At 50.5% G+C, this 24,270-nt stretch overlaps 1 protein-coding gene across 13 annotated transcripts in view; it reads right to left on the bottom strand.

The window, feature by feature from the left end:
* The window catches only part of NPHP4 (nephrocystin 4), a 142,539-nt gene that overhangs the window by 9,995 nt on the left and 108,274 nt on the right, over positions 1 to 24,270 (bottom strand). For 11 of the 13 annotated variants that reach the window (XR_010321275.1, XR_010321274.1, XR_010321276.1 and 8 more), the window contains 7 exons: positions 19,529 to 19,689; positions 15,003 to 15,183; positions 9,596 to 9,721; positions 6,695 to 6,906; positions 6,021 to 6,247; positions 5,397 to 5,586; positions 4,486 to 4,569 (listed from right to left, as the gene is read on the bottom strand). Coding sequence is in view for 8 of the 13 variants with exons in the window: in XM_064281146.1 (XP_064137216.1) it covers positions 4,486 to 4,569; positions 5,397 to 5,586; positions 6,021 to 6,247; positions 6,695 to 6,906; positions 9,596 to 9,721; positions 15,003 to 15,183; positions 19,529 to 19,689 (1,181 nt within the window). In the remaining 5 variants the exon portion in view is untranslated. Of the gene's footprint in view, positions 1 to 4,485; positions 4,931 to 5,396; positions 5,587 to 6,020; positions 6,248 to 6,694; positions 6,907 to 9,595; positions 9,722 to 15,002; positions 15,184 to 19,528; positions 19,690 to 24,270 lie in introns of all 13 variants that reach the window. The other 2 variants (XR_010321278.1, XM_064281148.1) reach the window with 2 other exon arrangements.

Below are 24,270 nucleotides of genomic sequence, written 5' to 3' on the forward strand. Positions count from 1 at the left end.
CAAGCCGAAGAGACAGATAAGGGCCACGTGAACCAGAGACTACATCATCCTGAGACCAGAAGAACTAGATGGTGCCCAGCAACAACCAATGACTGCCCTGACAGGGAACACAACAGAGAACCCCTGAGGGAGCAGGAGAGCAGTGGGATGCAGACCCCAAATTCTCATAAGACCAGACTAAATGGTCTGACTGAGGCTGGAAGGACCCCAGTGGTCATGACCCCCAGACCTTCTGTTGGCCCAGGACAGGAACCATTCCCAAAGCCAACTCTTCAGACATGGATTGGACTGGACATTGGGTTGGAGAGGGATGCTGGTGCGGAGTGAGCTTCTTGGATCAGGTGGACACTTGAGACTATGTTGGCATCTCCTGCCTGGAAGGGAGATGAGAGGGTGGAGGGGGTTAGAAGCTGACGAAATGGACACAAAAAGAGAGAATGGAGGGAGAGAGCGGGCTGTCTCATTGGGGGGAGAGTAATTGCGAGTGTGTAGCAAGGTGTATATGGGTTTTTGTGTGAGAGACTGACTTGATTTGTAAACTTTCACTTAAAACACAATAAAAATTATAAAAACTAATATCGGCTTTTTTTTTAAGGGATCCCTATATATTGAAATACATACGGTCACTATGAGTTGGAATTGACTTGACAGCAACAGGTTTAGTTTTATAGAAAGAGAGAACAAATTAAAACAAATGAACATAACCATATATCAAGTTGGTGATATAATAACCCAGAGAAGAATTCTTTTAAGTAAATTTACAACACAGTATTTTGACTACACATCCCTAATGAGATGCATTCTAAGGACAGAAAGAAGCACTCCGAATTCTTAAACTACAGTGGTCTTGCTAGTGGGCTGGTACTTTGAAAAACATACATATACATATGCCAACAAGGTCAATGACACCAGGCCCAAGGGGGTTTGCCCAGTGTGATGAACAGATTGGTCACACACAGGAACTGAGCAAATAAGTAAATACACTGGAGATGATGGGAGTCTGGTCTCTCACTAGCCGAAGTGAGAATTACAAATATGGAACAAAGGACAGCTACAGGAAACCCTGTGGTGTTGGACTGGTATTAGAGGCACTGGTATGGCTCATGGTCATTAACATATAGACAGACATAGAACTAGATGCACGTATATGCATGTCTGTGCACACGTATGTGTGTAAATGTGCCTACATACATGTACTTCTTGGCATTCTCTGCTGAGAGAGGCTTAAAATCAATGACACTTCAGTAGCAATAAGCACACCCAGTACCCAGATTTTGGTTTCTAAATACCTTCTCCACTAAGAGGAATCTTAGATAAATGGCTAATTCCAAGACTCGCACAGAGAAAGCATAAGATGAGTCTGGAACCAAACCATTGTGCCAGAAAAGTACAGAAGTGCTCAGAGAATGACAGGGACATGTGAAAAGGACACAGGTGCCAGTATGAAGGGGCCACCACCAATCTGGGACATATGACAGCAAAATATAAATAATGATAGGAACAAATTATAACCCACTGAGTAAAAGAGGAATTCATAGTTCACAGGATATGAAAAATAAACAGAGTGAAGGCAAAGCTCTACCTTACTTAGAACGTCAGCCAATGAGTGTAGATGGACTGTGAATGCTGAGATCACCACTAGGCAACCATCACAGGAGTTAACTGAGTCAGTCAAGGGTCGTCAATGGACACTAAACTAGTGGGTGAGAGTCTGATGAGGAATAGGATATGTACATGGTCTCAGAGTGTCTCTGGACAAAATCCTCTTTAATTACTTTCTAATTACTAAGTACAAAATACTTCTTAGTTAATTTTACAGTAAGAAGCTTGGCAGACACCATCTTAACCAATGAAAATGTTAACATCACCAGTACAAGGACAAATCAACATGGTGCCCCCCTTGATGAGATGTTCTGGAAAGAACACAGCAAAACGTCTGTGGGTTTCCTGCCCAAAATGCACAATCTACATCTAGTCATGAGGAAACATCAAACAAACCCAAATGGAAGGCATTCATCCTACGAAATAAGTGGCTTGTACTTGTGGTTGTATTTGTCTTGGATGAAATACAATCAGAATGCTTCTTAGAAGCAAGGATGGCGAGACTCTGTCTCACTTACTTTGGACATGTTATCTGGAGGAACCAGTCGCTGGAGAAGGACACCATGATTGGTAAAGTAGAGGGTCAGCAAAAAAGAGGAAGACCCTCAACAAGATGGATTGACACAGTGGCTACAATGCGCTTAAGCAAAAAATGATTGTGAGGATGGCACAGGACCAGGCAGTGTTTTGTTCTGTTGTGTATATGGTCACTACGAGTCAGGACCGACTCGACGGCAGCTAACAACAACTCTTTGAAAACGTCAAGGCCATGAAGGACAATAAAGATTGAGGTAGGAGCGGGGAGCCAGTATCAGATGGAAAGGGATTTTGAGATGTGATCACGTCACACGGTGTGAGCCTGGACTGAACCCCAGATCCATAATGGTATTGTGGGGTGACTGGCAGATGGTAGATGGGGCCTGGAAATGACATTATATCAGAGTTAGCTCTCATTTAAAGGTTCTGCTGTGGATGTGTGGGAGAGTGTCCTATTTTGAGGACATACAAACATTACATTTCATGAAGAATTGGAGCATTATGCCAATAACTCATCCTCAAATTGTTCAGGAAAATATATATATATAAATATATACACAGAAAGTGATAAGGCAAATGTGGTTAAAAGTTAATAATTGGGACATCTGGGTAAATGATACACTGGAGTCTTTGTTATGTTCTTGCAACTTAAAGTTTGAAATTAAAGGCTCAGGAGCTCACTGGAAAGGAATCCCACTGGCCAGAAAGAGGATGGTCCTAGCTTTGAAGAATAGCAACTGCCACGGCCTGAGAAACACATCAAGTATAAAACCCAAGTTCACGGTGAGACTCCGAACATTCAATCATTGTTGGAGGTTGCTAGGCTACAACTCACTATTGTGAAAACTGATAAATACAGGGAAAGAAACATCTATCCTCACTTTCTTGCACAAAGTCTATTTCAGGGTAGCGAGTGCTGATGGGAAAAAGCTCTTGCTTACAGAAGATTCACAGCTAGGAAAGGCAAGAGGAACAACAGAACTGGACATTCCTATTCCCAACCCCTGATGGAGTAACGGCGTGGGCACTGGAGCCTCAGGTGGACTACTGGTGGAGAACATGTAACAGATGCTATCGGGTGATGGCCACTGAGCCCAACAGGATGCTGGCTCCGGAGGCCTCTGCAGCTGGCCAGTCCACATGGACTCCAGAGACAGAGTGGTGGGGACCCAAACACACCAACTGCAGAAAGGCCAGCAGGAAAGTAAGCATGGAGCAAATGAAAGCTGATACCAAGGACTGGTGGTTCACTGGGGCATACTCATGGATCAACTGGTAAGATTGCTAGGATTTGCCTTAAAATTCCAAATTCACTTAAGGAAAAAAACACTAGCTTCTTTAATTTATCATCGACTCATACCGACCCTATAGGACAGAACAGAACTGCCCCATAGAGTTTCCAAGGAACGCGTGGCGGATTCGAACTGCCGACCCTTTGGTAGCACTTAACCACCGCTGTGAGTTGGAATTGACTCAACGGCACTCCTTAGACTAAAGGCCACACCACAGCTCCACATTTAAATAAAAATGAAGCAAGTTTTCACTGGTGCTAGACTTTGTAGGCCCAGAGCTGGACAGGGCTGCCCCAAGGGCCAGGCAGGAAAGCAGAGCTACACGGGAGCAGCCACGGTCTAGGACACAGGCAGGTGCAGGCAATGTCTGTCCAACGGAGAGTTGTTAATTTTTTTTTTTAACTTTCAAACTACTACAAAAGGCTCTTTTTTTTTCCAAAATAATTAAAATTGCTTCAGAAGTTCTTAGAAAATGGCAGGGACCAAGCTCCTCCTCAGGGCATCCCAATAGCAAACACTGAGAAGTACAGCCTTATAGGCACCACCTGCCCTTTGGGAAGGTAATTCAGGACCAAGTCTTATTTCCCAGAAGTGACAAGCTCACACAGACTATACTGACTCTGTGCCACTTGGTAAGGGTATGGGCCAGGCTCAGAAGTAACTGCACCCTTTGACGCAACTGTGCCTCAAGGGCCGGGTGCCTGAAGCCTTCAGGGCCACACTGGCCTTCGTGGCAGAGCATCAAAGGGCAGCAAGGCAAGTGGCAAGACATGGTTCCATGAAAACTGACCCACTAAGGAGGCTTTAACAGCAGCTGCTTGAAGCTATTGCCACCACGACTACGATGAAAAAGAAAAACCCACTTCCGGGCGCCGTCTGCCCCCATCCTGGTCCTAGACCCTCAGCCCAGGGCCTTCTTCTAGGAGAGGCAGAGAGGGACAAGGGCCCATGGGACAGCTGAGAGGGAGTCATGGTCCACTTCTCTCAGACTCACTCACAAGTCCTCAAGACCATGAAACACCTGGATCGGCACCTGCTCCCTCCACCCACCTACCTTGGCATGTTTCGTGGGCACTGTGCTAGACTTCCAGGGAGATTCGGTGTCCACACCCTGCTTGGGCCTCGGTTCGGCAGAGGCCTGTGAGAAACCAATCAGCATGAGTGGGTCAAGGTGGGGTCGCTGGTGGTGAGCGCTTCTACTTGAAATCACAGGTGCCAGAGTGCAGGGTGCTGTGCCAGGCGGCAATGGACTCGGGGGCCAGGCACAGTATCTCATTCACTTCTCCCAGTAGCTTTTGGGCAGCTGCTCTGATTAGCTATCCGGCCTCAGGATGCCCAGCTAATGGAAGACAGGTCCAACATGCAGCCCAGGTCTGCCACTGCCCTACACAAGCAGCTTGTCCAGAAAAGGCATCCAAAAGGTCAGCACTGAGATCGGTGAGTCCCTGGGAACTCCACAAGCCCATCTGAAGTGACGATGACCATCCTACAGAAGTGGCCTCAAGAGGCCAATAAAAAAGGAGACACACATACTCTAGGTGCCCCCCCAAATCTGACCCACCCACCTCACACAGCTTTTATGCAAAACCTCGAAGTCTTCGCATTTCATGTAGAGAAGAAACACCATTAGCTGGAGAGTGAAAAAGGTTAGAAAATTCCAGTCCATTAGCCCTAGTGAGATGTAGGAAAACCTCATTTAGCAGTTTAGTGCAGCCAACTAAGAGGAGGCCAGCCGAGCTGTCCTGACATCCACCACCTGGGCTGCGGGCACAGAGCAGGCCCCTAGAAGCTCTCACTGAACAAGTGGAAGCAATGACAGCTGAGCAAACCATGCCTCCCCCAAGCACGGGAAGAAATGTACAAACAATGCAAAGGTCTTCGTGTCCCACCCTCACTGGCCAGATGGAACCTGACCCAGGGCACTTGGTGACAAGCCCCCTTATGCGTGGGAGAAGAGCGCCCCACCTGTGTTGTGGCTGACTGGCCAAGAGAGAAAGTCTGGTATTTGAAGGGGATGTGGGCATTCTCCTTGGGGCGCAGGTACAGCTGGGGGGCCAGGCCGCCACCACGCAGGTGAAACATGTCCTCCTCCACGGGTGTGAGCAGGCCGGCTGCGTCCTTGAAGTGCCGCCATTCCCTGCTGTCCAGGATGACACTGGAGGGAGGTGGAGAGACCGAGTTTGAGGAGTAAATACTTATTCTCCCGAGCCAGTCCCATGCAGGTAGACTACACCCCAGTCACCTCAGAGCAGTGGCAACCTGGTGTCGTCGAGTCAACTCTGACTCATAGAGACCCCATGAGTGTCAGAGTAGAACTGTGCTCCACAGAGTTTTCAGTGGCTGATTTTTTTGAAGTAGAATATCACTCCTTTCTTCCAAGGCACCTCTGGGTGGACGTGAACTGCCAACCTTTTAGTCAGCAGCCGAGCATGTTAACCATTTGCATCGCCCGGGGCCTAGAGCAGTGGTAGAAAGCCCAAAGCAACCTGTCCTAAGTAATACGAAAACCAGCTCAGCCAGAAGTCCACAGACAGCCCACAACACAAGGCTGCCTCCACCTGGGTGACAGGGAGTGGCTCATGCACCCACCTGAGCTCAGGGTTGTCAATCTCGACAGTCACCGTGTGCTGCATGTTGTGAGGGTTCTTAAGGGCGAACTCAAAGAACTCGGCGGTGCCCAGGGCGGCGTAGAGTGTGTGCTGGGTGGTGATGGCCAGGCTCAGCATGCTGGTGATGCCCTCGGCCTTCATACGCTCACGGTAGGCCTCGATGACTCGCAGGTCCCTTGAATGCTGCGCGAGGACACTCTGCTGAGCCTGTGGGGCAGGGGCAGACAGAGGGGCTGACTGGGGCAGGTTCTGGATACTCCAGGAACTGCCCCTCCCATTCTCCACCATGTGGTTTGGGGGACTGGTCCACCTCCAGCTCCGGGGCTGGGTCCCACTGATGGGGCAGCCTACTCCCCAAGCTTCACCTCTCCTCACTTCCTTCCACTTTCTCTCTCTGCCTCAGTGTGGTCCACCCCATGGGAGCAGAGTGATCTATCTGGCCGCCCAGCCTCCTGGCATACCACTCTCCCCACACATGGCCCTCCCCCGGCCCTCCGGACGTGGCCCTCTCCCCTCCCTCTTCCCCCTGCCGCGGCCTCCCCATCCCACAGCCCTCCCCCACAGACCATGTCCCTCAACTCCCCTCCCCTGTGGCCTCCCCCACCCCGCAGCCCTCCCCCCACACGCAGCCCTCCTCTGCACAGCGTCCCTCACCGGTACACTGCTCCTCCGGCCGCCAAGCTCTCCTCCAAACTCCCGCAGGCGCACCGACTGCATCCTCTCCAGCTTGCGCCTGCGGACAGCATCTGTCTCTCGGCCAGCGATCTGGGGGTTCCGGTTCCCCGTCTGCATGTGGGTAAACAGCATGGCAGCCAGCTCACTGTCCACGTCAGCCAGCTTCTGGGCCTGGACCACACGTTTTCCTGCTGGAAGGTGCAAAGAAAGAGTCAGAGATCAGAACACTGAGGTGTGCTCATTAGGTGACAAGCCTCCCAGAGTACTTCATCCCAGAAGGGAGTCCAAGGAGCCCTTAAGCCTTCCTGCAGGTCAGATCTGGGCTGTACTCAGATGCTGGTAAAGAGGCAACTGGCCACTCTGACTTCCACAGCCCCTCCTGTGCCAGCCTCCAACATAAACTCACCTCCACAGCCCCTCCTGCACCAGCCTCCAACATAAACTCACCTCCACAGCCCCTCCTGCACCAGCCTCCAACATAAACTCACCTCCACAGCCCCTCCTGCTCCAGCCTCTAACATACTGGCCCTTCTGGTCTAGAACCTTAGACATACATTTATTAATACCCCACTGTATGGCTTTCTAGGGGAAAAAGTCAGGACTCCATACTCTCAGGAGTTTTACAGGTCCTGCCCCACACTTTCACCCAAGGCTGTCCCTCTCTGCCAATATGCCCAGCTCCTCTGGAGACAAGAGAAGTACCAAGCACACCCACACCCATTGCACCTCAGGCCCCGTCCATGCTCTCAGACACACCCCATGTACAGTGTCAGTAGCTCTGAGTACTGGTCAAGATAGGAGGCCCCAAGAGCTTGTACCCCTGGCCCAACACCTCTGTGGTTGGACTGGATGGAAACAAGCTAGGCCCAACCCTAGCACTCACCTCAGCCTTTGCACATGCAGCCCCTGGACTCTGGCCTCCAGGGCAGCCTGTCACCTTTGGGGCCACTCCACCAAACCCTGAGTACACACCAAAGCCTTTTAAGAGGTCAAAGAAGCCAAAGGGGGCCTGGCACCAGCAGGCAGAAGGCCAGTCAACCCAGGACACTGCTGTGTTTTCTTCTGTGCGACCCAGGTAGGGGCTTATGACACCACTGGAGCTGTGCTCGAGGCAAGACCACACATCACACCTGCCATGTCACAGCTGACACTTTAGGTCCCGGGACACTCAGCCAGCATGGGCACAGCAGGTGAGAAGGGACACCTCGACTTAGGCAGGAGGTCCGTTCTGGCCCTCGGGTACCAAACGCCAGTGTGGATCCTCCTCCTGCATTCTCTCATCTACAGCCACAGCCAAGTACTGATGCTTCCGCCTGCGGTGACACCATCTTTCTCCCCTCACTCGCCCACCTCTTCCTCAGTTACACGTAAGCAAGTGCTATTTCCAGGTTCCTTGCCACCACACTATTTTAAAGCAGTTTAATTGCTTTTCAAGTGCCACGAGTTGGTTGTGGCATCTTAAATGGCTGCCTCAAATGAGCATTTTGCCCACCTCTGGGGCTGAGCTGCCTCAGCTCGCAGTCTAGCAGTCACCCCTTCTACTGCTCTCCTAGTTCTGTGAAACCAGAAACAAAATTCCAGAATGACACTGTGGGGCTGCACTCACTGAGAGCCAGGAAGCCCTGAAATGCTCTCTAAATTTCACATACTTAATTCCAGAGCCTCACCCAGTGGGTGAAGGCTCAGGCTTTCTAACGGAGTGCCTCCTACACTCTGGTTTTGATCAAAGGACGGGCTGGAGGAAAAGACTCGTAGTTCCGGATCCCTGTGCTGCCACCCCATGCTAGGCCCCGTGGCTGTGCTTTTTACAAATAATTTCAGCCTTGTTCTTAGAGCGCTGGGCTGCCTCAAATCCCTCCACCCGGTGGAAACGATACTCCATTCTCCTGGCAGTCAGGCCTTGCTCTGGCTAGCTGGGATGGAGACCTCCTGAGCCCAAAGCAAGAAATCCAGGTTCTAGTCCAAGTTCACCACCTCCAATTAGGTAACTAAGTAAGTCATCCGGCCTCTCTCTGCCTCAGTTTCTTCAGTATTAACATGAGTCGCTGGGCCAGGACAGACTGTCAACCCCTTGGAGAATCTGAATGTACAGAGCACCCCTCCCTGGGACAATGGGCAAAGACCCTCAAAGTTCTGCCTGGAGCATCAGGAGACTCATGGGACCCTCAAGTCCTTCTAAGGACTCGCACGCCTGGTCACAGGTCCAAGGACAAGATGGTCCCCAAGGCCCTTCCAGTTCCAAGAAGGCCCAGTCTGACTCTCCCTGCTAGAGCATGCCGTAAGGCCAGCAAAGCCAGCGGCCCAGTGACACAGGGCAGCTCACAGCAGCTCTGGACTCATACAAGATGATCTGCAACATGGGGGCGGAAATGCTACTTAAAGGGCACTTCCCACTTTTCAATTCAAATGACAAGTATTTCATATTCAAGACTGTGGGGTCATTTTAAGGGGATGGGAACACTTCAGAGCTTCCCTGCTGTGGAGAATATGTTCACCAAGCCAAGTTCTTCATCTCCCAACACTGAGGAGTCTCAAATTACTTTTGAAAAATCAGTCTATGTTCTTTCTGACCTTTTCTTCATTTCTTCTTCCCTGGCAGAGGAACAGCTAACCAAAAACAAATGCCACTTGGAGGAGGACAACTTCTCTATGAAAGTCACGCAGCCATGTTTCCACAGACCCCGGCTAGAGTGCTGGGTTTGATCAGCGGGGCGAGTACATGTGACCAGCAGGCCTGCAGGACCACTGAGGCAGGGCCCTGGGCCTCGTTCTCACCAGAACCGAGTGATATCAATCCTCCCCCTACCACGCACACACACGCCACCTTCCATCCTCAGCTACCTGTCTACTCTCCCTGTTCCCACCCAGCTCCCCACTCACATCTCAGGGCCCCCCTTGTGAGGAGGCTGCCTCCTGGGAAGCCGCTGGTCCTGTCGTTGGAGATGACCCGCGATCTGGATGGTGGCAACAAGTTGGAATTTCTCACCTTCTGCTCACACACGTGACCTAAAACACACCCCCAGCATAAAACATTAATACCCCAAAAAGAGTCTCGTGAAACTAAACTCACCAGTATAATTCCCCATGCGGATTCTAGCTCCTAAATGTCCCGTCTGTGCCCTCTGACACACCAGGGTCCCATGATCCCATTCTGTTCTGCATTTGGTTTGCAACTGAGAGGTGACGGGTGGGCTTATTTTCCTTGGAACGCATCCATCTCCGGTTTTCAGACTCTCGCCCCCTCAGCAGCAGCCCTGATTCCCAGGATAGATTAGACCATGTGATCCTCAGGGCACTGACACCGAGTCTTATTTCCTGGTCTCTAGATCAACCCCAGTAGCCTCATAACACGCAATGTTTCCTAGACTCTAAACTCGGGCTTTTGACTACCACATTGTTAGGGGAAGGCCTTCATGTACTTCCACATGCATGTGTCCAAATACACTTAACCGCAAAAGATGCTAAGCAAGTGAAATCTTCGCTGCAGCTATTTTCGTAAAAGAGACCTTTGAAGAGAAGCGATGCTGCTTCAGTGGGATAAACATGTGACTGACATGTTCTCTGTGAGCTGAGCTGCCAGCAGCACCTGTTCAACTCAGCCAGCAGGCCAGAGCCCCAGGGATACGTAAGCAAGGGCCCTCCTGCCTCCACAGGGCCCCCACCTCGGGACTCACTACTTCTCAGTGTGGACTTCACTTTCATCTTAGATGAGGCAGAAGACAGCTAATGGCACACTCCAAATGAACCACACAGTCCCAAACACAGGATGCGGCCACTGTTCACACCCCCACTCCCAACAAGATAATGTTGAGTACTTACAGGCCTGGGGGCGTCCTTGCAGCCTTCCTGGGAACTAACAGAAGGTGGAACCCCCTCCTGGGTTCCATCTCAGCCCCTCTGCCTCCCCTCCCACCTGCCCACCCCTCCCCATTTCCCTCTGCCTGGGAGCGGGGTGGGGAAGAGCCCCCACTCCGCGTCCTCTTCCTTTTCCTCTCTTCAGGTCCACCCGCCTGCCCCGGCCACGTGGGAAGCTCCATGTGGTGGGCTCAACGGTTGCCGGGGAGGCTGCAGCTTTCAAAGGGGAGCTCGATGCTGGGCACGCACACAGTTCCAGCCAGTGCCCCAGTAGTGGCATCCCTTACTCTTCTGTTCTCTGTGTACTCTAGGTCAGTTTTATAATGTGTTGCATGGTAGGGCTAGCGCTCCATCTCTTCAAAAGTCCACTTATGCACCCACAGAGGCACGGCTTCACTCCCCTGCCGCTCGCCCCAGATGCCTGCATGTGCTTTCAGCATCAGGGTTGTGGGCAGCTCACAGGCACCTACATGCCCACTTCTATCTGCCCACGCTGTCTTCTTGGGACAAGCATTAAGGGAAGACCTGTCCTCAGCCTTGTCCTTGCTGCTTCCTCCTGAGAACCACCAGGAACCCTCCTCCGCTTTTACACTCTATACAGGAGTTTTCCACCTTCCCCTTCCACTTAAAGCATAAAGCCTTGATATTTAGGCCAAAACACATCTTCTCGCCTTCCTGGGGCCATCTGACCCTGACAGCATCTCATCATCAAAGTGCCGTGATCCTGAAGAAACCAACCCTGGGTGCCAGCACCCCGTACGTAGACAGCTGTCCACCTCTCGTGGCCTGTTTATCTTCTAAGTCAAAGAAGAACAGGTTCCGGAGCAAGGTGGGAACTCAGACGTGCCTGTTCAGTAGCCCACTCATCCACCTCTCCAACACTGTGCAGATCTTAGCAAACGTTACAATGAGCAGAAAACGGTCAGAGGCCTCAGGGAGTCCCAGATGTGGGAGGGGACAGCATAGGCACAAGCCAGCTGTCTAAGGGACAGAGAGGCAGGTGGGGCAGGGACAGAGGGCACTATTGCCCACAGCCTTCCACCTGGACCCCAGTCCTTTGGTTTCCTACCCACAAGCCCAGGTAGTCAAAGTGTCTTGCCCGCTGTGCTGCTTCTTCCCATAGTAATCTGCAGCAGGCTGGTGGCTTGGGGCTAACACGTCCTGGCCAGCTCTCTGTCCCATCCTGTACCAAGAGGGAGTGAGCTGCCCAGTCATCTGGCAGGTGTAACATATGGCCACCTGCCCATACCCTCAGGCAGCAACAAGGTTCATCCCACCATGAGGGAGGCCTGGGAATCTTCTGTAGCTTTCTTGGCCACCCTGACCTGACAGGTTGTGGTGAGGAGGCCTCTGGTCCACCCACATCTAACGGTAATGACCACTGGCCCACAGTAAGCCTGCGAAGGGCAGATGGAAACCAGGAAACCATTGCCAGGTCAGGGTCAGGTCCAGACAGCTCAGGCCCAGTGGGCAGCACTGCTGGAGCTCTCGCCCTCCAGGACATTCACGGTGACCGTTCCCACAGTACATGACCAGTGCATCATGGGGTCCCAACAAGGACAGATGAGGGGCACTGGTGGCTGCACTATGACCTCCTCTGACCATAGTTCCACAGATGCGATAATCTCTTACATGCTGGGCATGCCCTGGGCTGACATGGAGGATTGTGAGTGTGCTCACACAGGACAGTACACAGGACAGAGGCTCCACACCATCAGGTCATGGTCTGCAATCGGAAGCTGGTGCAGAGCTCCTGCCCCTCCAGGGACACGGGAGTTACACTTGGGCTCCCTCATGCTGCAGTAACAGGAATGCCTTCAAGCAAGCCAAGCTCCAATGGCAACCCTGCCACTGCCCACACCCTCTGCAGGAGCAGGGACGTTGCCTGCCAAGTGTCTGACCCAATCCTTGGTCATCTGTCCAAGTCCTTCAGCACATAGTTCTCCATGTCGTGTGTGGTTTACTGACATGTGTCCTCTGAGAACATGAAGCCACCACTTGAGGTGGGATCCAGGGCAGCCCCTGCGTCCCTGGGACAGTCTCTCCAGGGGGCTGCAAAAGATAAGCAACAACTGGGCACCCAGCTGACTGTCGGTGGGTTTCACAGCCACGATCCTGGGATCAAAGAAAATAACACAGTCCCAGCAATCCCTATGTGACAAGAGACAATCAAAGAAACTTGCAAAGTGGCTGTTAGGAAACTCAAAGACCCTGCATATGATGAGAAGCCACCAAGCCATGCCCCTTCAACCCCACCATATGAAGATTTGCAGGAGAGCTGGGGAGAGCTGGCTGGCACAGCGGTGGCACCATCTGCAGCGGTTGCTCCTGCTCTGGTCTCAAATGTGACCTCCAGGTAAAGGCATGGGACGCCAAGGACCGCGGCCCTGGCTGTGATTCCCTCTCTGCTGTCCTGGAGACTTACACAGTCACCATCCAATTTGCTGGTGAGCTCTTGCTGCTCAAGGCATAATAACCAATTTTATAAAGAAATAAAAGCCATGACACTTCTTTTTCCCCCAAAAAATGCAAAGTTTACTGAGGACATCAAAGCATGCTGCACTGACATGAAGTGCGCTGTGTCCGGCATCTGTCCTTGACTAATCTCCCTCTGCGGGGCTGCAGCCAAGCCTCTCAAACTGGGTATCGCCGACTCTCTTCCCCAGGAGCTTATCTCTCTCTTGCAGGCAAAGTATGAAAATGACAATTTAAGATAGCATATAATGGAGCTAATCTTTCTTCTGCAGATAAGATTTTAGAATCTGGAGTCACTGCACATTTTGGGGCTGCTGAATTAAATGTAAAAATACCCAGCACAGTCTAGGAGGCAGAATGCTCCTTGCAACGCTGGGCCCGCTGTTGCCGGCGCTTTTGAATAACGTCCGCTGCTCACATGTGGCTCATTCATTTCTCCAGGACCTAATTGAGTTTTGCTGTTTCCATATTGTCTACTTTCAAAGCTGCCTCGGATTTTACATTTGTAAACAAGCAGGCAGACACCCCCAACCAGACCTAATGAGCTGTGTGCTCGCGGCTCCTCTGCGCTGCAGGCCTTGGCACAGGCAGAGGGGACCCGTGGGGCCTGAGGGTTTAGAATCAGGCTGGGTTTTGAGGAATGGAAAATTCCCTAGTAAATGAGAGAGGTCTGATTCCCATCCAGACAGGGCTCCAGAAACCTCAAGCAGCTTGGTTTTTGTTGTATTTTCAGTGTTGCCAAGAAAAAGCCCCAACCCTTATAGACCCCCTCATCAAGGACAGCCACACTGGTTTGTCAATGACCCCACAGGGCTCCTATCGGGCCCGCAGCCTGAGAACACACAGCAGGCATGCCCAGCCCCATGCCCCTCTGTCTACTGGCCCCATCACCAGCCCCTGTTGCATTGGGGGCCTCAGTCAAAGCCTCTGGGACATCCCAGGCAGGCCTATCCTGAGCCATGGACAGCCCACCCTGCCTGCCCTCTACACCAAGGCTGTGGGATGATGGGAGTCAGGGCATGGCCTCTCGGATGAGCAGCCAGGCTCAACGAATGCACTTCCCCGCTCTCCTGTTCCCAAGTGTACAGACATTTAGAAGCACTTCTCTTCCCTTCTCTCTCATCCTTGATGAGCAGTGCTGTGCGCTGATATTCCAAACGAAGATCTGCCTTGGAACCTATTCACTTTGTTTAGGGCCGTCAAAGAGATGCCTCGTGAAAAGCACCAAGAAACAAAACGTGGGCATGACCAAGTCGACTAGTGGTCTCAAATTCTGATCAGATATGAACTAGGGGACACCCAGTGCTTGGTGCCTGGTCAGATTCTCAGAGGCCAAGGTCAGATGCTCTGGGGCCAAGGTCAGACTCTCAGGGGTCAAGGTCAGATACTCAAGGGCCAAGGTCAGCCTCTCAGTGGCCAAGGCCAGATTCTCAGTGGCCAAAGTCAGACTCCCAGGGGCAAAGGTAAGACTCTTAGTGACCAAGGTCAGGCTCTCAGTGGCCAAGGTCAGACTCTTGGTGACCAAGGTCAGACTCTTAGGAGCCAAGGTCAAACTCTCAGTGGCCAAGGTCAGATTCTCAGAAGCCAAGGTTAGACTTTCAGTGACCAAGGTCAGATTCTCAGTAGCCAAGGTCAGACTCTCAGTGACTAAGGTCAGACTCTCAGGAGCCAAGGTCAAATTCTCAGTGGCCAAGGTCAGATTCTCAGAAGCCAAGGTTAAACTTTCAGTGACCAAGGTCAGACTCTCAGAGTCAAGGTCAGATTCTCAGTGGGCAAGGTCAGACTCTCAGTGGCCAAGGTCAGACCCTCAGGAGTAGACTAACAGGAATCCCACTGAATTCCTACTAAGAGTATGAGACCATGCTCGGGATGTGGCTGCTCCTGACAGAGCTGATGCTCTAGCAGGGGAAACAGCCCAGGAAACAGCACAGGGCCAGCAAGGATACTGGACTCTTACCCACGTTGGCCAAGGTCAGGTGCAGCCGGCCCTTCACTACCGTGTGGACGCCGATGGGCTTGACACTGCCAAACTGGGTCATATCTCCACTGACCACCACCACGTCCTGTTCGTATTCTGTTGCCACCACCTCAAGGTCATGTGAAACCTGGATAGCCGGCCGCCCTTGGCGGAGGAGATGCTGCATAAGAAAAATGTGTTCAGAAGCCACAGCCAGGCCATAGCCCACATCCAGGTGCCCCTGCAGGTGTGAAGGAGCTCTCCACCCACCAAGAAAGGCCACTGAGGAGGAAGGGAGGAACAAAAATGCAAAGAGCACACAAATTTGCTATCAGGCAGAAGCCCACTACTTCTTAGAATAGCCCTTCAGATGGTAGTTGTTTTTTTTTTCCCCCCCATAAATCTTTAATAAAACACAACCAGAGTGACCAATGAACAAGCCCTGCTAGGCACTGGGAGCACAAATGGCATGGCAGGGGCCCTGGAGGAGCTGCCCCTCCAGGACAGATGTGAGCAGATCCAGGCCATCCAGGTCTGGGGCAGCATGAGACCCCTCGGGGGACCGGTAGGAGCTCTCAGAATGGAGACCACCCTGCAGGACAGGGCCTGGGGGCTGGGTGGCAGGCCAGGCCAAGACCCAAAGCCAGAGGACACCCAGACAGAGCAGTGAGCTGCTGTGCAGCTGAAAGACGGGCCTATGGGGCAGAAGAGAGGCCATAGGGAGCAGCAGGGAGACAGGCTGAGTGTGGTATGGAGGCCGGATGGTGAGGATGTGCATGCTAGATTGAGAGTTCAGAGTTCACTCTGCCTGTGAGAGCTAGAAGGTTATGATGTACCTTCTACATGAGCTAAGAAGGCTGCACCGGGGACACACCATCCTTGCCTTGGTCCCGGATCCACCAAGCTCATTGTGGCCTCAGGGCTCTGAACTCCCTGGAATGCGGGGTCTCTCAAGTAACCTAAGGCCAGCCTGGTTGTCACCTCCTCAGAGAGGACTTCCCTGCCCCTCAAGCTAAAATACAGCCACTATAGCCCATCTCACCCCGTCTGGATTTCATGCACGGTATTACTGAGGGATGAATGACCCGATCAATCGATCAACAGTGGCTCGTGGAGAAGGGCCCAGCAGCCGGAGAAAGGGACATCACCAGAGGAAGGAAGCAGCTCGATGGTACACCAGCACAACGAAGAGTGGGTGCAACGTGTGCCCAGGATTACTAAACACGACAGACTATGGCAGCCGCCTGCTCCCAGTGGGTCACGAGCAGCCTGAGGACAGAGGCTCTTCCTTCCACGAGTCATTAGGACAGCCCACCGGGTGCTGCCAGGCCCTGGGGACGGTGCAGGGGACAGAACCAGCAAGGTCCCTAGCCTCAGGGACTAATAACAAGCTAGAAGGGGAGAGAAAGGGAATAAACAACCAGCAGACAGACACTGATCAAGACAGCTGGGAAATAACACTGAGGGCCAGAGCCTGACTGGCAGGCGGACAGGCAGAAAGGCTGCCCAGGGCACTGACCCTGGGCTGAGGCCTGAGTTGTCACTTGGAAGCCAGCATGTGAGGGCAGAGGGAAGAGCTTGCCAGGGAGAGGGACTGGCAGGGAAGGCCCCAACACCAGGCCAATGACTTGAGAATAAGGAAGTCAACCAAGCTGGTCAGAGCAGATGAGGGCAGTAAAAGCCTAGATCCAGGACAGCATCAGGAGGACTTTCTGATCACACGGTCTCTTTGCTAACCAAATGCACTCCCTAAATCCCTTAGATCCTGCCGTGAAGTAGTGCTCCCCACAATGCCCACCCAGCTGCACACGTGTCTGTGGTCACAGGACGCCAGTGGCTGGGGTGTGGGAAGACACCTTTGGGCAACAGCCAGTACATGTAAAAAACAACATCCAACCTCACTAGGAAGCAGTGTTGCAAATGAAGACCAGGTATCCTACCTCACCCATTCACAGATGCAAAGGTTCTCTAAAAGGCTGATACCCGTGAAGCAAGAAAGTGGACACGTGGACGCCTCAGTCTCCTCCAGGGAGGACAGGTGTGGCCAGACCTGCATAGCAGAAGCTTTCACATCAGCGCCCCCTTCTCATGTGGGAAGAGGATATGGGGCAGAGCACAAGTTTTAGAGTCCTGTAAAACCTGCTGCCGTCAAGTCGATTTCGACTCATAGCGACCCTATAGGACAGAGTAGAACTGCCCCGTAGAGTTTCCTAGGAGCACCTGGTGGATTTGAACTGCCGACCTTTTGGTTAGCAGGATAGCACTTAACCACTACACCACCTGGCTCTTATCACAATTAATGGTGCGATCTCTACTGAAAAGGAGGATACTGATGGTAATACCTCATAGCCCTGGGCTAAGGATCACAGAAAATGAAGCGTAAGAGCAATGGATCATTGTAGCGACTACTGTTCTTACTGCAATACTATCGTCATCGTCCTCAAGAAAGATGCTAAAAAGTGTGTGCCAAGATTTGACTTCAAGATGTTCACTGCAATGCTTTGGATGGGGTCTTATCGCTGCTGCGTCTCTCACTCAGCAACAAAGAGGAGGTGAAATAAGTTCTAACGCATCCATGCTTTGCAGCAAGTAAGTTTCTCAAAGGATAAACAGCATTTTAACTACCTCAGGATCTGGAGCTACAGGTGATTTTCTTTTATCTGAATTTTCCAACTTTTCTACATAAGTTTAAAAGTTAGAAGAATTTTATTCTTAAAAAGTGAAGTTTAATTTTTCAAACTCTGTCAATAAGCAGAGAGCAGCATTTGCTTAAGCAGCTCTTCCTATAAGAGGAGACAGATAACTTTCATCTCTAGCTATGAACACCAAAAAAGGAGGTGGAAGCTCAGCTGGGGACATTTTTGAGCCACCGCGGTTCCCAAAATAATCTCCACAGTGGGGGCCCCTCTCTGTACAGTACCCCCTCCACACACATACACACACACACCAAACACCAACCAGGGTGGTCACAGGCATTCATTCACTCACTCATTCATTCATTCACTTGCCTCTTGTGCCTAGCCTACTGTGAGTCAGGGCTAGAGACAGCAGTGATAAGACTGCATCCCTGCCCTCAGGGTAGTCACAGGCAGGGTGGAAGGCAGACATGCATGGAAACCCCAAGGGCCTGTGCCATGGCCGAGCTGTGAACTGAGGGACAAGCACAAGGAATCGAACAGCCAACACCCATGGAGTCCTTGCTTCAGGCCACCACTGTCCTGAGTGCCTCACTGCCACTGGAACTCCTCACATTCAGCTGCCAGGCAGGGCTAGCACATGCTCACTTCACAGAGGACACTGAGGCGCAGGGAACTTCAGATCGGTGGGCTGGAGGGAGGGACAGGCAAGCCAGCACAGCCCGGGGAAAAGGACGCACGGTGTGTGGGAGGCCCCATGCCAGCCTGACACAGCGAGGGCCCAGGGTCCCGGCGCGGGAGGATAAAGGAGCGGGGGATCGGTCTGGATCCCATGACCACGCCAGCTGCTGGTGTGGAGGATGGACTGGGGACAGGGGGCCAGGGAAGCCAAATAGCTATGGGAATTGAAGAGAAGTGGATGAATCTAAGATGTTCGGGAGCCAGAATTATGCTGCGATGTCCTCTCCCGTCCCCACTCCCCATGGGCCAAGAGGAAAATTCTCAGCATGTACATTGGCAAGCAGAAGTGGCCCGAGTCCTTGGCCCAGGGGTTGCTATGGTCAAATCTACATTGACCCTCCCGGTTCCCTTCATGCAATAGAGAAGGCTTTGGAGAAACCCTGGGAAGAATACTGGATAAGTGGGCAGAATGGACTGTTAGTATATGAGAGAGTGGATGATGAGGGTTTAGAAAAACACAGTGCATGTATCTGATAACAGGACTAAATGATATTTTTAGACCCAAGCATTCCTTCCTTCGTTTAATTACTTATTCATCCATCCCATCATTTACTCAACATTCAAGGTGAGCCTCTAGGGGGCCAGGCCCTGGTACAGTAGTAACTAAGGCTAGCCTAGCACCTGCCTCCAGGGAATTTGAAAACCAGTGGCCATTGAGTTGGGTCCAACTCATGGTGACCCCATATGTGTTAAGAGTAGAACTGTGCTCTTAGGGCTTTCAACAGCCAATCTTTCATGGATCACCAGGCCTTTCTTCCAAAGTGCCTCCTGGTAGACTTGAACCTCCAACCTTTAGGTTAGCAGCCGAGCACATTAACCATTTTCACCACTCAGGGACTCCTCAGGAAGTTTACACCATTAGATTCCAAGGAGTAGAAGATGACATTACTGGGAGTTTGTTGAAGAAATTAGTAACTGACTTTCATCTTAAGAGTTTACCAGGCAAAAACCTAGAATTACAGAATTCAGATTCTGTGAACAACCTTTTCCATTCTGAAAGGAGGGAACATGGCAGATTTTAATTAGTGGAACACAGTTGCCAAGTCACAGTCCCATGCCAGGTATGGACCAACATGCCTGCATGCTGATCTTTGGATGGTGGCCGTCCTGAGGGACATGCCACCTAGACAAGGCTGGAGGACGCGCTACCTTCAGCTGAACGGCAGCTGAGCCAACGAGGAGCAGGGCGTCCCCGTCCCAGACATCGATCTGCAGGGTCTGCACCGCCAGGTACCGGAGGAACCAGCGTTGCTCTCCAGGTTTCAGGAACCCAGGGTTCACCATGTACTTGAGCTGGAAGCCAGGAGACCCTGTCCAAAAGAGGCCCACATGAATGTAAGAGGAACTGGATTCACTCATCTTCACATTTTGAAGAGATTTCTGCTCTGATTATGATTACTAATTCTGCTTCTACCATGGCAACGATTCAATAAACACATTAATCAAAAATATAAACTATCCAAATCAATAAAATGGAGAGTCATGTTCAGGAGTCTAGGTTTCTTTCCAATATATGCCATCAACTTCTCCCAAAATAAGATTTCTGGTTTTCACCATATCCTTGTAAAACAATCCACTGCTGGGTGGAAAGGAAGGGCCTGGGGAGATCACTGAGGGTTTATTACTCTGCACACAGGATTAGAAGAAAACACATTCTACACCTGCCATCAAAACTGGAATACATCCTGAAGCCAGCTCTTCAGACAGGGATTGGACTGGACTATAAGACAGAAAATGATACTGGTGAGGAGTGAGCTTCTTGGCTCAAGTAGACACATGAGACTATGTGGGCAGCTACTGTCTGGAGGCAAGATGAGAAGGCAGAGGGGGACAGGAGCTGGTTGAATGGACACAGGGAATAGAGGGTAGAGAGGAGGAGTGTGCTGTCACATTAAGGGGAGAGTAGCTAGGGAGGGGTATGTAGCAAGGTGTGTTTAAGTTTTTGTATGAGAGACTGACTTGATTTGTAAACTTTCACTTAAAACACAATAAATTTTTTTTTAAATTGAAATACACACACAGAGAGCAAGAGAGCTAGAACCGAGACGAGCCTTATACACCCAGTTTAGGAGCATGCAAACCCCCTCCCTGCATTCCCACTCCCCCGCTCTAAGGCCCCCCACTTAACAGGTGCCTCGAGGCACTAACGGATGCCAACAAGGCTGTGCACCCGCCTTCATTCTCCTGAGGTGGCATCATCATTAGTTCTAAACTGATAAAAACGCCACTGAAATCACCATCAGCTGCAGTGCAGACAGCAGCAATGCTGGGAAACACATTCAAAAGGACATTTTTCCCTTTTCTATCAACACCAGGCACAAAAGTTATGAGGCCCCACTGCGTGAAGCCCTGGGCTCTGGGAGATGGGGACTCACGCCTACTCAGCATCTCCAAGTGCCAGGCCCACCAGAGCCTCAGTTCACAGCCAGTCTGACCACAGGTCCCCTCACCCTGTCCCCAGTGGAGACGACCAGACAGTGACCCACTGCTTTTCCCCAAGACCAGGGACAGTGCTTTCAGTGGGAGGGGTGGGAGCAGTGGTTTGCGACGGGTGACACAGCCTGAGTCTCGGGCTCTGGCACTGGGGAGTGAGGCTGAGGGAGAGTGGGGATGGAGAGCCTCAGGGTGAGCCCAAAGGGAATGGCATTGTAAATCAGCTGCTTTGGCCTACCTCTGGCCCTGGCTGCAGGGGGAAAGCTGAGAGGGCATCTCACAGGGTGGAGAGGTAAAGAAGGGACAAAGACCAAATGGAGCTGGCAGCAAAGTCATGCTTAGCTGGTCTGTCCCCAGTGTCATACCTCAAAGTGACCAGACTAAGTCACAGGACCAGCAGAGGCCAGGGACGCCTTCACGCTACCCCACCCTCAGGGGCCAGCTCTGAGAGCATCAGGCCGTGTCCGTGGCCAGTCCTAACTTCAGAGACCCCAGCACTCGAGCCTGCACACAGAACCCAGGCCTGCATACGGTCCCAGTGCTGGCCTGAGCAGCACAGGAAGGAGCAGACAGCGCCAGCCCCCACTGCTCCAGCCTCCAACTCAAAGAGGCAGATGGGTTTGGACTTTTGGGGCCAACTTCCCAAATGACACCTCTAAACGCTCTCTTCCCTGGGAGTTCTCCCAAAAACAGAGACAGAGGGGGGAAAAAAAAAGTAAAAACCCTAGAGAAAAAAAAAGATGAACAGAAGTCTCCAGGAAAAAAAAAGACAAATAGCCCTAATATAATATAAAAGATGCTCAGCTTCACTCATTACAAAAATGTAAATCAACACCACACTGAGACCCATTTCACACCCATCTGACCTAAAAATCCCAAAGTTTAACAGCCCATTCTGGCAGCAAGGCTGTGAGGAAGTGGGCCATGGCAGACGTCGCTGAGGCTGCTGGCGGACGTACAGAGAGTTAACAATGTCTATGGAGGGGAGTTTGCCATGTCTATCGACACTGCTGAAAACTTTACCCTTTGATCCTATAGTCTCACTCCTTGAAATCTACCCTAAAAACACAGCTCCTCAAGTAGAAAACACCAGAGACATGTGATTATTCATTACTGCATGGCTTGTAATACCAAAATCCTGGAAACAGCCCAAATGTCCACCAGAGACTAGCTGAAAGAACTACACAACACCCACACAACTGAGCTCTGTGCAGATGGAAAACAGTGCAGACGATTTCAATACGGAGTGCGACTCCAGGGTATACTGCTGACAGAAAAGAGCAAGATGAGGAAAGTGCATTTGGCGTGTTACCTTTTATATAAGAAAAAAAGGGGAAATAAAAATATAAACAAGCATTTGCTTATTTTTACCCCCCCCAAAAAAACACAAACAAACCAACACCTACACCAACAACAAAAGAAACCACTAGAAGGCTAAAACAGGCTGAGCAGGTGGGGGTGGACTAGAGGGGTAAGGACAGAAGGAAGCCTTGAATATACATTTTACTACAGTTTTGACTTCTGAACCATGCAAATGTTTTACATGGTTCAAAAGTGAAATCAAAAAGGAGAGAAAGCAAACACAAAATGGAAAACAAATAGAGACGAATGTGGCTGAAAAATCAAATGGGAAACACGAGCACACAGAAAGCATGCTCTCCAGGGACATCTCCCTGACTCTAATCCTCAGGGGGCTGCAGACTAAGACAGAAAGAACTGCAAATGAACCTCACCTCTCATCTGAGATACTGTAAGGATTAACATTAGCAGTGTAATTTGGGAAATATATTCTTCACGGGAGAAAGACCTGGCGGTCTGCTTCTGAAAGGTCACAACCTAGAAAACTCTATGGGGCAGTTCTACTCTGTCACATGGGCTCGTTCTAAGTCAAAATCAACTCGATAGCATCCAACAACAACAAAAACTATATGGCAAAGTAAACATATTATCAGCAACTGCGATCTTCACTGTAGGAGGAAACAGATATAAATAAACTGTTTTAAGAAACAAACTCCAAATTTGAATTGGAAATATCAATATGAACTCAGTGTTAATATGTATTCCCCAGCTCAGCCCAGTGAAAAAGGTCTAGGAGCAATGATACCCCAGAATCAAAAGCACTACAGGATGAAGCTACTAGAAGAAATGGCTACTTCCAGGTTTGAGGCAGAGAAAGTACAAGACATGCCTGGGACACGGTATTGTTCTAGAAAGCAAGGAAGGGAGTGCTCAGAGTCCGATTAGAGCATGTCAGAGGGCCTCACCAATCAACCGGAAGGACTCCCCTGGCCAAATGTGGGGAAATTCCAGCATCACAAAGTAATAATAATGAGTGTAACCCAGTGAAGAAATAAAAATCCAAGAGATAAGGGTGATACTCAAAACATGGGGGTGGGGGGAGGGGGAAGCACAATTGCTAATGTGGAGTGACTATTACACCAAATTCTTACTCTGAAAATTGGCAATAAAAGGAAAATAACTGAACATTTGCCCTGTCTTCTTTGGACGAAGTGTCTGTAGTGGTTGATATGGGGAAGTTCTCTTTTACAGAAGGATGCCAGCTAATAGAGAGAGACCAAATGATAGAAAAATTACCGTTTTGAAAATTCCAATTATATAATTTATCCAAGAAAAGCTCAGCCAAATATGTTAAAACAACAGGTGAACGGTTGTTGGAGAACTGAAATCCATGTGGTGCCAAAGAACGGCCCTTACAATTCTTTGCAAAGGGGAAAACATATCTTCCCACTGAAAACACCTGTGGGCCAGTGCCTTAACCCAGTGACCGCACTTAGCCTCATGAGCAATGAAACAGCCTGCCGCTGTGTGCCTCCAGAGGGCTGGGCTCAGCTGGGCTGTGCAGAACACAGCACTGACGATGACATGCTCATACCAAAACCCAAGACCAAGCCAAACCGTCACCCCTAACTCCTACACAGGAAACACTAGGGGTAAAGTGTTTCAACGGCAACATGAGGAAACAATCAGATAAACACTGAGCGTCAACCATTCTACAAGACAACTAGCTTGGTTTCCTTGAAGACTGAATGTCACTGAAAAAGGACACAGAAGTCTCTTCAAGATTAAAGAGATAATTACCAAATGCAATACATGAACCTGGATGGGGTCCCAGTTCAAAAAAATATCCATAACAGACACATGGGGGACAAATGGAAGGAACTTAACATTGATATTAGACAACATTAGGAAATTCTTATTTTCTTAGCATAATAACAGAATTGTATTTTTGTAAAAGGCTGTCCTTATTTTTTTTTTCTTTCACGTTGTATATCACTGATTAATTTTTTTATTGTTTTATTGTGGTAAGACTAACAAAACATTTTCACATGTACAATTCAACTATATCGGTTATATTCATCATGTTGTATAACCATCACTACTATCCATTTCCAAATTATTCCACCACCATTCACCATAACAGAAACTCAGTGCCCCTT

This window comes from Loxodonta africana, chromosome 3, assembly GCF_030014295.1.
Source record: "Loxodonta africana isolate mLoxAfr1 chromosome 3, mLoxAfr1.hap2, whole genome shotgun sequence".
Classification (NCBI taxonomy): Eukaryota; Metazoa; Chordata; class Mammalia; order Proboscidea; family Elephantidae; genus Loxodonta; species Loxodonta africana.